Consider the following 17,138-nt stretch of genomic DNA (forward strand, 5'->3'; position numbering starts at 1 on the left):
AGTTTCATTTACAATTTGCTGCAGCAACTATATAATCTTAGTATTTAGTTCATTTCAAGCCCCCCCTGGACAAATTCCTGAGTATGCCCCTGGTTATTTGCCTGTTCAAATATCCCAGTCTAATGACTTGTAGCAACTAAAATATCCAGGTCTGATGACATGTAGAAACTAAAATATCTAGGTCTGATGACATGTAGAAACTAAAATATCTGGGTCTGATGACTTGTAGAAACTAAAATATCCAGGTCTGATGACTTGTAGAAATTAAAATATCCAGGTCTGATGACATGTAGAAACTAAAATAACCCAGTCTAATGACTTGTAGAAACTAAAATATCTAGGTCTGATGACATGTAGAAACTAAAATATCCAGATCTGATAACTTGTAGAAACTAAAATATCTAGGTCTGATCATGTAGAAACTAAAATATCCAGGTCTGACGACTTGTAGAAACTAAAATATCCAGGTCTGATGACTTGTAGAAACTAAAATATCCCAGTCTAATGACTTGTAGAAACTAAAATATCCCAGTCTAATGACTTGTAGAAACTAAAATATCCGGGTCTGATAACTTGTAGAAACTAAAATATCTAGGTCTGATGACATGTAGAAACTAAAATATCCAGGTCTGATGACTTGTAGAAACTAAAATATCCAGGTCTGATAACTTGTAGAAACTAAAATATCTAGGTCTGATGACTTGTAGAAACTAAAATATCCAGGTCTGATGATTAGCAGAAGATAAAATATCCGGGTCTGATGACGTTTAGAAACTAAAATATCCAGGTCTGATGACTAGCAGAAGATAAAATATCCGGGTCTGATGACATGTAGAAGATAAAATATCCAGGTCTGATGACTAGCATAAGATAAAATATCCAGAGCTGAAAACTTTAAAATGGTGGATATCGGGATTAAGGCTTAATCCACTCTTTTTCTTAATCTGCAGATTAAATATTGCTTGTTCTCCACTCATTTTTAATCTCCAGATTAATTATCCGATCAGGATTAAGGATATCCCATTCAAAAGTTCCCATCTCTGGTCTGATCACTAGCAGAAGATAAAATATCCGGGTCTGATGACTTGTAGAAACTAAAATATCCAAGTTTGATGACTTGTAGAAGATAAAATATCCGGGTCTGATGAATTCTAGAAGATAAAATATCCGGGTGTGATGACTTGTAGAAGATAAAATATCTGGGTCTGATGACTTGTAGAAGATAAAATATACAGGTTTGATGACTTGTAGAAACTAAAATATCCAGGTTTGATGACTTGTAGAAGATAAAATATCCGGGTCTGATGACTTGTAGAAGATAAAATATCCGGGTCTGATGACTTGTAGAAGATAAAATATCCAGGTCTGATGACTAGCAGAAGATAAAATATCCGGGTCTGATGACTTGTAGAAGATAAAATATCCATGTCTGATGACTTGTAGAAACTTAACAATCCCCGTCTTGTAGAAAATAAAAAACACAGATCATATGACTGGCACAAGATAAAATATCCAGGTCTGATGACTTTAAATCAAATAAACATAAGACTTGTTTATATTCAAATACTGAGCAATCTTTATACTTGTTATTTCGTTCAACAGATTTCAGAAAATCCAAAAACATCGAAATATATATTCAAAAAGAACAGTAATACGAAAACAGTAGAAGGTCAAAGTTATACAATTATACAGGTACAACTTTTAGACCTCGTAGCTCCTCTAGCTTTCATTTTATGCATTATTACTTTAAAAGAAAATTTATGCGGTTTTTTAGAAATTCAAAACATTTTGTTCTTCCCAATATCATTAGCTCTTCAATAAATGGGGTTATGATTAATCTTACGTGAAATCTACTTCAGTTTGAAGTGAACAGTAGACTAGAGTGCTCTATTACAAAATCTACTTTAGTTTGACGTGGACAGTAGACTAGTGTTCTCTATTACAAAATCTACTTTAGTTCGACGTGGACTAGAGTGCTCTATTACAAAATCTACTTTAGTTTGACGTGGGTTAGAGTGCTCTATTACAAAATCTACTTTAGTTTGACGTGGGTTAGAGTGCTCTATTACAAAATCTACTTTAGTTTGACGTGGACTAGAGTGCTCTATTACAAAATGAAAACCCCAAATCTAAAGTTGTTTTTAATTAACGAGCTCACAAAAACAACATGGTGCCAAATATCAAGGTTCATATAGACTATCTGCAACGATTTAAGAGGGGAAAAAAGAACTGCCGAAAGATTTCAGTGTTATTGAGACTTCTAGACTAACATGAAGGAATGAGAAGCTATAAATTGAACATAATAAAAACGAATCCTAAATTAGAACCTTAGTTCGAGTATACAAGAACCAATAGATCAAGTTTAAAGGAACCATTAGTTCAATAAACAGGAACCTTTGGTTCAAGTATAGAGGAACCATTAGTTCAAGTATACAGGAACCAATAGTTCAAGTAAACAGGAACCATTAGTTCAAGTATACAGGAACCATTAGTTCAAGTATACAGGAACCATTAAATAGTTCAAGTATACAGGAACCATTAGTTCAAGTATACAGGAAGCATTAGTTCAAGTATACAGGAACCATTAGTTCAAGTATACAGGAACCATTAGATCAAGTATACAGGAACCAATAGTTCAAGTGTACATGAACCATTAGGTCAAGTATACAGAACCATTAGTTCAAGGTTACAGAAACCATAAGATTAAATCTGAAGGAACCATTATATAAAGACTGGTATATAGATGAGAACCAATAAATGCTCTAGCAAAGGTTATATAAGGTTAAGAAATGTTTATGAGCTGAAATTGAGACAACATTATAAAATATATAAAAACACAATTATGTAAAGTATTTCTGACTATGACCAGACTAAGTACAAAAATACAAAATTAAAAAATCACTGTGATCTGATATATTTATATTAGTTGGAATAATCAGATTATAGAAATAAAATTGAAAGTACACTTCCTGAGTCGTTTCTCTAGCTGGATAAGGTAATAATTAATATGCATAAGGCAGAGTGAAAACATTGATTTTATTTTTTTTGTGGGGGGGGGGGCAAAGTTCAGGCCCCCTTCCAGAATGAAAAAACGAAGCTCACACCTCTTGGAAAAATTCCTGTATACGTCCCTGATACTAGGATATACCTTTAATCAAAGTGCAAACTGGATCGGCTTGTGTACATACATGCATTAAACTGTACAATTTTCAAAGTACAAATTGCATTATAAGATATATAAATATATACAAACATATACATAATAGCTAATACACATTTCCTGTAATGTTCATTCACCGAATTACTTAATTCATGCCGAGAATCAATCAAGTGGAATTTCGAAATATATTTTATCAAATTCATGTGAATTCAAGAAAAATATTGCGGATTTTCTGTGAAAATAACAGAAATGCGGGAGATTTAACTTTTCACATGGACACCTAGCGTATCTTGTAACTACCGTACACTCGTTGGAGTCTCAACTAAGTAGAGAAGAGAGGTGTCCATTCCTACCTCTATTTTCGAAACTGCAGGGGAGATTATATTCTCAAATTTATTAGTTTTTTATTTTTAAATACTAGTTTAAAAGACCATTATGAAATCATACAACTTATAACTGATTTTTAAAAATGTGAAGGTTATTTAATATACCTTTCCAGGATATTAAGAGTCAAACTCAAGTCCGTAAAATCTTATATTATTTATCCAAATTTGAAAATTACTTTGGGATAGCCTAATATGTTTAAATTTCATCTTCTGATAAAATTTTTATTTTTTTATTTTTAAGCTTTAAATAATTTTTTTTTGTATTTGACTTAGATTTACAATGTAAGGCCCCGAAATTTATTTAAGAAAATTAATAAAAAAAAATATGAAGTGTAGAATATTAATTTCACTATTGTTTTATTTATTTTTGCAAAAGATTTTGAAAATAAAAAATTTTAGTGTTTAAAAAATTTCGGGGCACCGGTGTAGGGTGCGGGATCATGGCTGCTTGTGCTGCCATCTGAGCCTACTGCGTGTACTAGAATGCCCTGTGACGGTACGGAGACAGAGCTCCGCAAAACTGAACGTTTTCAGGTGAAAATCTTAAGTCAGGGGACCTTAAAAAACCCCAAAACTATCCAAACCTATCCATGAATATCTGATCTATCCATCTGTCAAATAAAAAGGTATAGTTTATTAATAGTTATTACAAGTATATCAGTGATATATGAACAAAAGGTTTCAAACGTAATGGACGGTGTGGGTAGGCCACAACAAAATTTCCTGACATGCGCACTACACAGTTTTATCCCCGCCAAATTCAAATTTTATCCTACTCATCCTTACTCTTCAATTCCACGTACATTTTCAAAACTTAACAATGACAGGTTTTTATTTGTTGTATTTATTTATTTTCATTAAGAGATTGAAAGCTGCAGTTGATTTGACCGTGTTCGACATCTTCAGTGAAGTGAGCGGTTCAGATCAGGTGGATAAGGAAACCATTGCCCTTGCTTCGGAGTTGGTTCTGGAGAAAATTAAAAGGACTGCTCTGGATCTTGAAACGTTCTCTGGGCACGCTAAACGGTCAACTATCAATAGTGAGGATGTGAGAGTAGTCGCAAGAAACAATCCGAAACTGGTAAATACGGTCTAGAAAGTGATTGCAAATATACAGTCACCAGGGTAACCAGAAAACATTGGAATAGTAAGACTACATTTTAGCAATATTTAAGTGTATCTGATATTGTTACAAAGGAAATAGTCTTACTAGACACTTGTTGAATAACTAAATTAGTGAATCGGATTTCTTTACACTGCCCAATTGAACTGTGTCTCAATGCTCATGAGATTTAAAGTTTTAACTTGATTCTAAAAGTCGTCTTCCTAATTTTCTAGTTATCACTGTAATTCCAGAAAAAAATCTTTTTTTCAGTGGTCAATTAAGCAAACATAATGGGGTTTGCTAAATTTTATATTTTTGGGAGGTTTGTTAGAGTTGCTTTTTTTAGAGGATGCCTAAAATTAGCACAATTATCTAAAATAAAATTGTTAATATTTATTTTAAATTAGAAAATTATGCTTGAATAATTATTTGTTATCTTAATTTTCAGAAGGAGCACTTGGAAGCCTTTGGAGCTGAAAGGGCAGTAGCCCAACCTTCCAAGAAACCCAATGACAAGGCAAAAAGAAGCAAAAATGAAGAAAAAGTCTAAAAGTGATCCATCTTTATAATGACTGTGAATGGTCTGTATACTATTAACCAACCCTGATATTGATCCAGGTTCATCATGACCATTATCGTGTTCCTAGTTGACACGAGCGCCAGTATGAACCAGCGCGCCTACGTCAACGGGAGAAAAACCTTACTCGACGTGTCGAAAGAGGCCGTAGAGGTTTTCGTGAAACAAAGACAAAAATCGACGGAAAGTCGAGGAGATCGTTACATGCTTCTAACCTTTGACGAGTTCCCTCGAAATATAAAGGCGGGCTGGAAGGAAAACTTAACGACCTTCATGGCGGAACTGAAGAACCTTGAAGCCTCCGGCATGACGACTCTCGGTTCCGCCCTGAAAGCCGTGTTCGATACTTTGAACATAAACAGAATGCAGTCCGGTATTGATATGTACGGTCAAGGTAGGTATCCTTACTACCTTGAACCGGCGGTGATAGTGGTTGTCACAGACGGCGGTAAACTGACAACCGCCAGTACGGTGCAAAGAGAATTGAACCTGCCAATGGGCGGAGCCGGTATGGGCGGTATGTCTGGAGTACCCGGAGCTGAGCTTACAAGAGAACCTTTCAGATGGGACCAAAGACTGTACGCACTCGTTCTACGCATGGCGGGTCATCCACCTATGTCCGGATCGGCCGGTGAATCCGGTCATGTTGCGTCAGATACTAGTCCTGTGGACGCAATGTGTGAGGTGACTGGGGGACGCAGTTACGCAGTAACTTCTCATCGTGTTCTCCATCAGGTATTTCAACTAAAATAGGGGATTTTTTACACAAATATCATGATAACGCCCCCCCCCCACCTCCCTTTCTAAATATATTAAGATAGTCCACGAATATTTTTATTAGGCGGGCAATCAAGAAACTGTCATATTTAGATGTATTAAGTCGTTTATTGTTGCAAAGCTATCTGCTCAATACAAAGTTTTAAGAAGAAAAATTTCAGAACAAAGAATATTAAATGCTTATCACTTCGACACAGTTTCGATTTTTATTTAAACTTATTTTATCATGACTGTATTAGACTTCAGAACTAAAATAAATATAATATAAGAATTGTCCCTGATTGATATTTAGTGTTTTTTACATTTTTTGCAAATTACTATTTTTTGTTTGTTCATGGAATCTGGTATCGCTTTCTCTTCGTTCGATGTATTTTATGTTATCACCATATTTTTGATGTTCAACACTTGTTCTTTTGGATATGAATCTCATTGTGAAGTGAAGCGAAAGATTTATTTTCTCATGCGTTTATTGAAAGATTATTATCCTGTAGAATATTGAAAGATTATGATCCTGTAGAATATTGAAAGATTATGATCCTGTAGAATATTGAAAGATTATGATCCTGTAGAATATTGAAAGATTATGATCCTGTAGAATATTGAAAGATTATGATCGTGTAGAATATTGAAAGATTAATATCAATTTGTTTTGTTTATTAAAAGTGTAATATCTCTTTGTTTCCTGAATTTTTGTTTCATCATTTTTTTTTTTTTTGTTAATTGAGAGTTGAGCTAGAAAGTGTTTTTTGGTGTATTGATTGATATAAATACCTCCTACTTTAATATCTCCTACTTTAATATCTCTTTGTTTAGTGTATTAACTAAGAGTCGAATACCTCGTTGTGTAGTGTATTGAGAGACTAATACCTCTTTGGTTAGTGTATTAAGAGTCTAATATCTCTTTGTTTAGTGTATTGAGACTTGAAAGTTTAATGTCTCTTTGATAAGTGAATTGAGTCTTATACCTCTTTGGTTAGTGTATGAAGAGTCTCATACCTCTTTGTTTCTTGAGAGTCTAATATCTCTTTGTTTAGTGTATGAAGAGTCTAATACCTCTTTGTTTAGTGTATGAAGAGTCTAATATTTTTTTGTTTAGTGTATCGAGAGTCTAGTCCAGAAGCTGCAGTCTGGTGTTGTCATTCACTTCGAGAAGACGGGAAGTGACCCACCTCTCTTAGGGGATGAAGATGTCGTCGAATGTGAGATAAAACCTGAAATAGAAATTATCAAATCGACGATATTTCGCGAGTCCGGCCCCGGCTCCCGACCCCATACTCCGAACCCTGTGATTTCCTCGAATACCTCCTGGCACTCCTGCCGGAAGTTAATCTACGTCCAGCGCTCCGCTCAGAAAGGGTTTGCGGTCGGGTTCTGGCCCCTGCCGGAGTCCTTCTGGCCTGACGTGAACTCTAGTACCATCCCGGGCCGGGCTGCCCATCCTACACTTAAGTTTACCTGTAGCAACCAGGAACCAATGATCATTGATAATCTTCCTTTTGATAAATACGAGTTGGAGCCTAGTCCTCTCACGCTCTTTATCCTTGGGAGGAAGCAACCAAACTTCTGCTGGCAGGTTTTTATCCAGGGTTCAACGAAACATGGAGATACAGGACACCCATTCGGTTATCTCAAGGTAATATCAATATTTATAGATGTTTCCTTAATTTAAATGTTTTAGTTAGTTCTCCATGTTCTGTTATATTAAAGTAATGCTAAATTTTCGTGCACCCCCCCCCCCCCTCCTTCGGAGAGTTTCCAAATCATTTGTTACAAATTAATTACTTGCTCACATTAGTGTATTTATCTTCTGGGTCGAATTTCTAAGGATTTTTTTTTATTTTAAAAGTTTGACTAAAATATTTTTAAATTATCACATTAAAATAAGCACTGCGCACCCTAATTAACTAGAGCAAAATAAAACTAATAATCTGTTTCTTTTCATTTTTCTGTTGGTACGATTAATTTTCGGTCTTAAAACACTTAACATCAATGAAGATGAAACAATTGTTATTTAGAACTGCTATTTCTTTCCTCTCGATTGTTCTCATCTAATTGAACATCATTATCTACGGTTCATTATATTATTGTTTACATCTATGAGAGTCTTATTCTAATTTTCAATCCAGATTATCATTCTTTCTAATCTTGACTTGATCCATTTGATCGATGTACTCTAGTCGAGTTCACTTTAGGATCCGGATCCGTTGGATCCGCAACTTCCTGGATCCGGATCCGTATAAATATGTAGATTCCAGGGATTAAGTGTCAACCAAAAACTGAGAAAAAAAAGTTTGCTCTCAAACCCCACTGGTGAACTGGTGAACAATGAGATCGCCTTATCTCTGAATAGTTAATCAAGTTCCTGGATTCGGATTCGCATTAAATGAAATAGATCTGATTTATAGCCCCTACATTTTCTTGACTCCAGTCAGAAAGGTTTACTTGTTACTGTTAGAAGTGGACTTAGTTTTAGTTAATTTATTGTGCCTTTGAATCATTTTCTATCATTTTAACCCTATTCTATCCTTTTATTCCTATTATATCCTTAGATTCCTATTCTATCCCTTGAATCCTATTCTATCCTTTGATTCCTATTATATCCCTTGAATCCTATTCTATCCCTTGAATCCTATTCTATCCCTTGAATCCTATTCTATCCTTTGATTCCTATTATATCCTTTGATTCCTATTATATCCTTAGATTCCTATTCTATCCCTTGAATCCTATTCTATCCTTAGATTCCTATTATATCCTTAGATTCCTATTCTATCCCTTTAATCCTATTCTATCCTTAGATTCCTATTCTATCCCTTGAACTCTATTATATCCTTTGAACCCTGTTTAGATATATATTGCTCAATATCCTATCCTTTGAACCCTATTGTATCCTTTGCACCCTATCATATCCTTTGAACTCGATTCTATCCTTTGCACCGTATTCTATTCTTTAAACCCTATTCCATCCTTTGAACCCTATTTTATTCTTTGAACCTTATTTTATCCTTTGGATCCTATTTTATCCTTTGGACCCTATTTTATCCTTTGGACCCTATTTTAACCCTTGAACCCTATTCTATCCTTTGAACCCTTTTCTATCCTTAATACTCTATCCTTTGAACCCTATTCTATCCTTTGAACCCTTTTCTATCCTTTGAACCCTTTTCTATCCTTTGAACCCTTTTCTATCCTTTGATTCCTATTCTATCATTTGATCCCTATTCTATCCTTTGATTCCTATTTTATCCTTGGATTCCTATTTTATCCTTTGAACCATATTAAATCTTTTCATCCATTTTTTTAGAACCATGTATCTTTTGAACCATATTAAATTTTTTCAACCATAATAAATTTTTTCAACCATATATCTTTTGAATCATATTATATCTTTTGACCCATATTATATCTTGTGAACCATATTATATCTTGTGAACCATATTATATCTTTTAAACCATATATTATCTTTCGACTTTTATTCTAACCTCTGAATTCTATTCTGTTCATAAACTAGATGTAATTTATTATATGTAATGTTAAACCTAGGCCAGTACGAACCTGCTGACAGTAAACCTGTTTGTCCTACCGTACAACTACCCTATGCTGCTTCCTCTATTAGATGATCTCTTTAAGCTACATAGACTGAAACCCAGTAATGAATGGAGAACACAGTTCCATAATTACCTTCGCACAATGCCGTCCTATTATGCAGGTATCCGGAGGAATTAATCAAAACCTTCAGTTTTTACCATGGCTTGCATAATTTTCACAACAATTTTTTAAAAATCAACTGGTAATTTAAAGTTCGTGACTTATGGTACTCTTGTCTGTAAAAGCAACATTAGGTGAAACAATTTTTATTTCAAAAACGACGATTTCTTCCACCTTATTTATCAGATAAAGGTTTAAAGGGTATCGTTTTGAATCGAGCATGTCTCTCTTTAAATGGAAATGAAAATTACGACAGTCCTTATAACCTTTTGTACACTTTGCCCTGTACGTACAATGCACATACATGTTCGTCAGACAAAAGGTATATTATGAAGCTTCTGCGTTCACTATGCAAAATGAATGCATAAACCGAATATTTTATATTTTCAATTTCCTTCCAATCCAATATATGTTTATAAACGATTTATTTTTATTTGACCAAATATTTGATTAAATTGAGGATATTTCTGATATGAAGTTGAGCTTTTATCATCTGAAGGATTATTGCGTCTGGTAGTGACGCAGGATTTATTTTTATTTGACCAAATATTTGATTAAATTGAGGATATTTCTGATATGAAGTTGAGCTTTTATCATCTGAAGGATTATTGCGTCTGGTAGTGACGCAGGATTTATTTAGACTTTAACAATTATTTGAAGCACAACATACCTTGAATTATTCAAATATTTTTTTCAAAAATGTAAATTTTTTCTTCTTCTAAACCTGCAGAATTGATATTAATAAAATTTTATTACAACGCCTCCATCTTCTATTTTTAAAATTAAGATCTTTTTTTCTTAAATTTTTTAAATCTTTATTGTTATCGCTTTTAGAATGTTTAATATTATAAATTCTTAAGTTGAAAATAGATTATAATAATATTACAAAGTAAACACTGATTCAATATTAAAACAGCATTCCTATGTAAGGATTGTATGGCAAACTGAAAATGCAAAACTAAATTGGGATTAAATTGAAAGATATTTAATATTTTAAATAATAACTAAATTAAATGATTCAGTATTATGGTTACTATTATTTTCCATGCATTAATATCCTTTTGAAAATTAATTATTTTTAAAGTTTGTCAAATAAATGTTATATTAAGGTCCTCTACGACGAGCTTTAACACGTATGGGAGCTGGAACCCTGGCCACCTCTCTTATACCTGAAAACCTGGACAATAGCCTCAGCTACAGTGTACTCAACTACCTCAAGAGGTTAAAGAACCAGGCCAAGCAGGAGTACGACAGAATAGTATCTATGACGCCGTACAAGGGAAAGTTTGGTCCGGACGGGATTAAAGTGATAGCTAGATCTCCTCTAAAACGAGAACTACTTGAGAACACTGCTGTTCGAGAAACTCCCGCATTTTTACGGGATCAGCTGACTGATTTTCCCGGATATATGCTCGGACTTCCGGAGAAATCAGCGACAGAAACCCATCCGCTCCGCAACCCGTTTGATATCCCTCGAACATCACTTTTAGATCAGGTAAATTATTCTCAGAATATTAGTTATTTAAAAATAATTCTTGATTTTAAAATTGATAGAACTTAATGATCTTATTTCTGTAATAAATCAGTACTTATTAATATTTTGTTTGATGCATATTACTGTCGGCCAACCCGCACTACCTGAGACGCTACTTGTATTAAAAAGCTTATATTTGATTAATGGGTAACATAAGATAGTATGCTTATCCTTTAACCTTATCGGTTAGGCCCATGCAGTCGTCTGCTGTTGGACGATTTTTGAAATTTATTATTGCTCCATTTTGCAGGTTGTGAGAATGCGAGCAAATCTTCTGTGTGGTCGAGGTGGTGTCAGCCAGCTCATTGATGAGGATACGCGGCATTCTTTACCAATCGGTCAAATGGGCAACTATCAAGATTATCTGAAGAAACAACCAATGCCTTTGCGTGAACTTGAATGCGCCCCAGTTCGACAGCATATGTTCGGTAATCCGTTCAAAACAAATAAGAACTTAATGATGATGACGGACGAAGTATCCGGGTTGGGAGGAGTGGACGAGGTTCAGATTGTAACTCCAGGTACACCACAAAGCTTACAGCAGCGAGGATTAAAAAGACCAGCGGAGCAGGTTCTCAGTGCTCCGCCTAAGCGGCGGAAGGGACCGCTGGCAAAAGACTTTCAATTCTCGAGTCCTGCGTCCAGTCCTGTTCATTCTCCACAGTACTTATCTCCTGTTCCAGACGAACCTTCTCATGTTCCTTATATTGAACCCTACTCAGCTCCTGTATCAGTTCCTCTCCTTCCCCTTCCTCCTGCTCCAGTCCTGAACGGAATCAAGTCAAATTATCCTGCTGGTAAAATGGCTTACTTCTTCAAAGATGAGGAGGATAAAGTTGAAGACAGTTTAACTATTATAGAAGAAGTAAAACCCTTAGTTGAACTAGAACCCCCTTCTCTTCACGTCTCCCCTGAACCTGCTAGTAACCATATCAGTAAGAATAACAATAAACATGAATTGACAAGAAATGAAACTTCTAAACCTGTGTTGGATCCAATCCTCTCCAACCTGGACCTGGTTCAGGATCCTATACTGAAAGCCTGGCACTCCAACGGACAGGTTGAGCATGTTTCCGTTTACAGGAAACAACAACCCGACATCTTCCAGTCCTTCCACAAGGAACTGCCCGAACTGAAGACGGTGAAGAGTGTCGAGGAGAGGGTCGGAATGAAGATCAAGGAGAAGATAAACATCCCTGTTGTTGATATTCCTGAATCTCCGAAGCCTGCTCCAACTCTGGAGGATGAACCGACGGAGGAAGAACTCCGTAGCATTAAACTCCGTAACAACAACGTGAGACAGTTGATCTATAAGGAGGTGAAGAGGCCGGGGAAGTGTCACAATGTCCTCTGGAAGATGTTGGAAGGTCTCTACGGTCCTCCCTGGATTAGAAAACAGTTTATTCTTGAAGTTAAGCAGGAGGCAGTCAGGTAATTTTTCATCAATAACCCCTCCCCCCATCCGAAGAGAGAGAAAACCTTAAAACCCTTATTTTTTACTTTAATGACTGAAGTGCTACTCGGTTTTTTATTTCATTAAAGAGACTGTTTACGTATTTTCAATTAAGCCTTTATTTGAAGTATTGCATGTCTAATTCACAATGGTACCCTTAAAACCTTTGTCTTATTATGTTTATCGGAAAATTTAAAATTTCGTTATTTAAATATAAACATGACCTGGGTATTTATGTAGCAGAGACAAAGAAGTAAATTGACAGAATTCAACACGTTTTTCTCATTGTATCGATGTGAATCGTGTATACAACATTAATTTAAAAGGTTTTACTTAAAATATCGTTGACAGTCTCTTTTCTTTAAGATTTTAATATTCTACAAAAAGATTCTTTTTATGTTAAATGAATCAAACAAAAGTGTTTTCAAGAGTTTTATTAATATTTATATCAATATTTTTTGTAAAAATAGTTCACCTTTATGTACCACAGAGAGGCTAAATATGATCTAATGTACTGATCGACTTTATTTTTAGAAATAAATATCTGGTGTTAAGTAGATTACTTTACAGGGAAAATAGTTTTTTCGTTGTAAGCTAGCAAAATTAGGTTTTGTTAAGCCTTTAAGCTCTAATAAAATTATCTATTATCTTAGTTGTGAAATATTTTAAAAAGTAAGATAAGAGCAATGTCTGGGAACGAGGGAAGGGGGGGGGGGTACAAAATTTGACTAAAATATTTTGCTGTGATTTACGGGGTTTATTTTGATAAATTTATTTAATCCTGTTTTTTCAGGTTTAAGAGAACTGAGTTAGCGGAGAAATTACAAGAACGATCCAACACTCTCCTCTAACATACTCCAATTCTTGATCAAGTTCTACACAAAGTTTTTAACATCGTCGACAGGGTTACATTTCGGCCACGACTGAACAGACGACACGGCTGTGCTGGATTTTTACAAGATCCCAAAGAAAGCTTGACTCAACTCAGTGTGATAACGGCATTATTCGGGGGAGAAGAAATTAATGTGATAAGAAAAGCGGAAAGGCGATACTTTCCGTTGAAATCTGAATAAATTGTTATTTAAGCTAAATGAGATTAACTTAAAGGAAGAGCTCTTAATTTTACTGAAAACTCTGACCCTTTTTCCTGGTAATCTTTAACCAGGGAGAGGTCAATTTAATGTTAATATTGAGATGTTTGTTCCAAAAAATATATCGGTCTGGGTTGATCCTCTTCAGTTTTAACGATATAATAACCACCAAAATAAATAATAAAAATGTGAAAAATCGTAAGAAAATAATCAAAACAACTTTTTTTTTAAATGGTTGTCGGGTGAAAAAAAGGAAACTGACTCGGATCATGATGTGAGCACTTGGAAGCCTTTGNGACGATTATTTATTTTTTGTTTTTAAAATGATATGTGAGGGGGGGGTCGATGGATTAAAAAGTATTTTTTAGAAAATCCTTAACGAGGTTTAACTATAATTCCTTAACTAATGATTAATCCTTAATTTTTTTTGTATAAATTTAGAAATATGAATGAACCGGCTTAATTTTTCATCTGCCTTATTGCATTTCAGGTTTGAACGGCGTACAAGTAATGTGAATCACATAATTTATGACTACAGTGAATCCCAGATACATGAATAATAGACCCGTCATACGTTTACTGATAACTTCTTTTTATTTTTAATTCAAGGTAAATTAATAGCCCTGAAATAATATATTAATATTAAACTCATTTTTCCGCGGCATTTGATCTTAAATATGTATTACTTCATTACAAAAGACTCTTGCTATGTATTCATATATCATTTACTTTTTCCCTTTCAACATATTCTATTTTGAAACAACAATTACCAGTATCACATTTCAGCTCATGTTGCGTTTTGTATCATATCCTGATTTTGAGACAATTCCTCGGAACTCCTACTCATATCAATTGTTTAAGCCTTTTCCCAGTTACGTACAAAACAAGAATTTTTGATAAGGTTAAATATAAACATACTGTTCTTTTAACGAAAAAAGCAGATACAGAATTAAGAAATCAAAATATTAATATTATTTTGTTTTCACATATAGATTTAACCAGAAATGCGGGAAATTGTTTGTTTATAATGCTGGAACTTGAATTTTCTCTTTTTTTATAGACTAAAAAAAAAAATTTCAACATCTTTTAAACTTTTTTTCCACGGGCAACGCCGGGCCCTTAAGCTAGTGTTTAATAAAATGTTGGTTATAGTTTGTATTTTAGGCTTTTACTTGGGATAGCGGATATGTACCGGGATCCTGTAAACCGCAGCCCCCCCTGGATCCCCTCAGTAAAAAAAAATTAATGAAGACCCCCTGGACAAGAAATTCCTGTGTACGCTTGTAATATTTATATATATTTACAGTAAAAATTGATTATTTTAGTCCATTGGCATTTTCTGAGGTTTTAAGGTAAAGAAAAAACTTTGTGCCCCCCCCCCCCCATTCTAAATTTCTAGCAACGGGTCTGGTTCTAATTCTTAATTCCACTGAAAATCAATCGTTTGTATGGGCCTATTCAGGCGCGTACACAGTGGGGGCAGTATTTCCCTTTTATCTAAAATCAATTTTAGCACATATGCATTATGCAAGTGTTTTGCATGTCTTCTCGAAACCCCCATGAAGGTCAGGTGAAATTACGCTAGGAGAGAATTAAGGGAGACGGAGGACTAATGATAGTCTTCAAGAGACTACTCCTAGGACTTCAGTGAGTAATACAGAACGAGGGATACATTATGTATATATATTAAGTTGTAATCTGTTTGTCTGTTTATTTGCCCGATCATAACTCGGGAACCCCTTGGCAGATTTGTCTCAAATTTTGATTGGGGAACTTAGGAGAACCACGGGAATGTTCTTAATTTGGTTTGGGGATTCTAAGGAGAGTGGGTCGACGAAGTCGACATCAATAGCGAAAATTTAATTTCCCGGTAAAATCGTTCAAGTGCGGGTAAATGGCGCCGGGAGTAACTTTTAGTAACCTTGACAGCCCTGGGTTCCCACTCTAGTATTATACATATAGTCCTTGAATCGGGACTACAGTGGACTAACAAAGAGGAATACTCTCAGGAGACTACTCAGGACTTCAGAGAGATACATGTATCTTTCATTAAATCACAAATTGCTTGGAGAAGCTTAAATCAACTCCAGTGGGTATTCTTTCTTTGAAGAGGAATTAATTTATGTAGGATTGTAGAAGATTTCTTGGAACTCCACACATTGCGTTAACAGGTCTTTTGTGTTTTCGCTATAAGTATTAATTAAGTCTCCGTTATATACATGACTTCCTCCCGGAGTCAACCCCCCACTCTAGTCAACGTCCCCAAGTTGTGTCTGTGTGTAGCCGTTAAGTACCATTTTACCCTATTTTTATGTTCATTTGAACTATTTTTTTTGTTAATTTCAACTAATTTTTATGGTCATTTGAAACATTTCTGTGTATGTTATCTAATTAATTGTATGCTCCCTAACTTCATAATTATAAAAAAAATTTAAAAACTGAATTATAGTAGAAAAACATTAACTAACTTTCCGGCCTACTGCAACATTGGACCTACGCCAGCTGCAGTTTATTTTTGTTATATTTGAGGATTGGGTTAAGTTAAGCCAATTTCTGGGACGAGCGCTGCCGAGGTGCAGGCTTTTAGGGGGCCGAGCGCCGAGGCTAGGGAGCCGGGCGCTGCGGCCACAAGAGCATTTAGCAGCTGTAAAACCACGTGCTAGTAGGTCGGATGTGTAGTATAGAGGCTTTGAAATTGTCGTAGGTCAGAAATGAAGCATAGCGGATTTGCGTAGGTCGAAAAATACGCCCCCTGTGGTAGTGTTACATCGTCTATACGCAACATCCCCCCTACTGAACTTCCGACCTACGGCAATATCGGACCTACGCCAGCTGTTTATTTTTGTATTATTTGAGGGTTAGGTTAGGTTAAGACAATTTCTGGGCCGANGGATATTACCAATTTCTACATCAAAACAAGAAGGGTAATTTTCTAGATATCGATGTAACACAATGAATGTAATTGATCATGACGCCGCAGCACCCGGCCCCCTAGCCTGCCTTAGCCGCAGCGTTCGGCCCAGAAATCGTCGTAACCAATCTCTAAAATAAATTTTAAAAAATAATAATTTTGCTGAAAATAAGTGCTGATGTACAAAATTGAAAGGAGGGGTCTAAAAATCGTATACTAGGACGGACCCACAAGAAGTTGGTAATTTCTCAGAGAACGCTTTTGGGACGATCTACGATAAACGATCCAAGTCTAGTCTAATCTAGCCGCAGCGCTCGGCAAATCTAATTCGTAAATAACATGAAAGACAAATATATGTTGAAAATTATTATTCATGTATAAAATTGAAAAAAGGGGGGGTACATAAAGCGTTCTCTAGGACAGACCCATATAAACAT

General features: G+C 35.1%; 2 protein-coding genes across 2 annotated transcripts; both read left to right on the forward strand.

Annotated features, from left to right (window-relative positions):
• Nucleotides 1-3,969: 3,969 nt before the first annotated feature.
• On the forward strand, nt 3,970-5,220 carry LOC111710997 (centromere protein S). The gene is made up of 3 exons (XM_023485212.1): nt 3,970-4,080; nt 4,409-4,627; nt 5,100-5,220. Exons 1-3 carry the CDS (start codon nt 4,030-4,032, stop codon nt 5,199-5,201), a joined length of 372 nt encoding a protein of 123 aa, XP_023340980.1. The 5' UTR covers nt 3,970-4,029; the 3' UTR covers nt 5,202-5,220.
• Nucleotides 5,221-5,254: 34 nt separating this feature from the next.
• LOC111710992 (integrator complex subunit 6-B) lies at nt 5,255-13,790 on the forward strand. The gene is made up of 6 exons (XM_023485202.1): nt 5,255-5,963; nt 7,102-7,638; nt 9,548-9,713; nt 10,822-11,207; nt 11,497-12,677; nt 13,493-13,790. Exons 1-6 carry the CDS (start codon nt 5,277-5,279, stop codon nt 13,548-13,550), a joined length of 3,015 nt encoding a protein of 1,004 aa, XP_023340970.1. The 5' UTR covers nt 5,255-5,276; the 3' UTR covers nt 13,551-13,790.
• The last annotated feature ends 3,348 nt before the right edge of the window (nt 13,791-17,138 follow it).

This window comes from Eurytemora carolleeae, unplaced genomic scaffold (assembly GCF_000591075.1).
Source record: "Eurytemora carolleeae unplaced genomic scaffold, Eaff_2.0 scaffold610, whole genome shotgun sequence".
In the NCBI taxonomy this organism is placed as follows: Eukaryota; Metazoa; Arthropoda; class Copepoda; order Calanoida; family Temoridae; genus Eurytemora; species Eurytemora carolleeae.

Bases quoted from the DNA above. Each gene is read 5' to 3' on its own strand.
- LOC111710997 (XM_023485212.1), top strand. From the start codon at position 4,030: ATGCCCTGTGACGGTACGGAGACAGAGCTCCGCAAAACTGAACGTTTT. The intron at 4,081-4,408 runs GTGAAAATCTTA...ATTTTCATTAAG, and splicing joins GCAAAACTGAACGTTTTCAG to AGATTGAAAGCTGCAGTTGA. The intron at 4,628-5,099 runs GTAAATACGGTC...CTTAATTTTCAG, and splicing joins CAAGAAACAATCCGAAACTG to AAGGAGCACTTGGAAGCCTT.
- LOC111710992 (XM_023485202.1), top strand. From the start codon at position 5,277: ATGACCATTATCGTGTTCCTAGTTGACACGAGCGCCAGTATGAACCAG. The intron at 11,208-11,496 runs GTAAATTATTCT...TCCATTTTGCAG, and splicing joins GAACATCACTTTTAGATCAG to GTTGTGAGAATGCGAGCAAA. The intron at 12,678-13,492 runs GTAATTTTTCAT...CTGTTTTTTCAG, and splicing joins GTTAAGCAGGAGGCAGTCAG to GTTTAAGAGAACTGAGTTAG.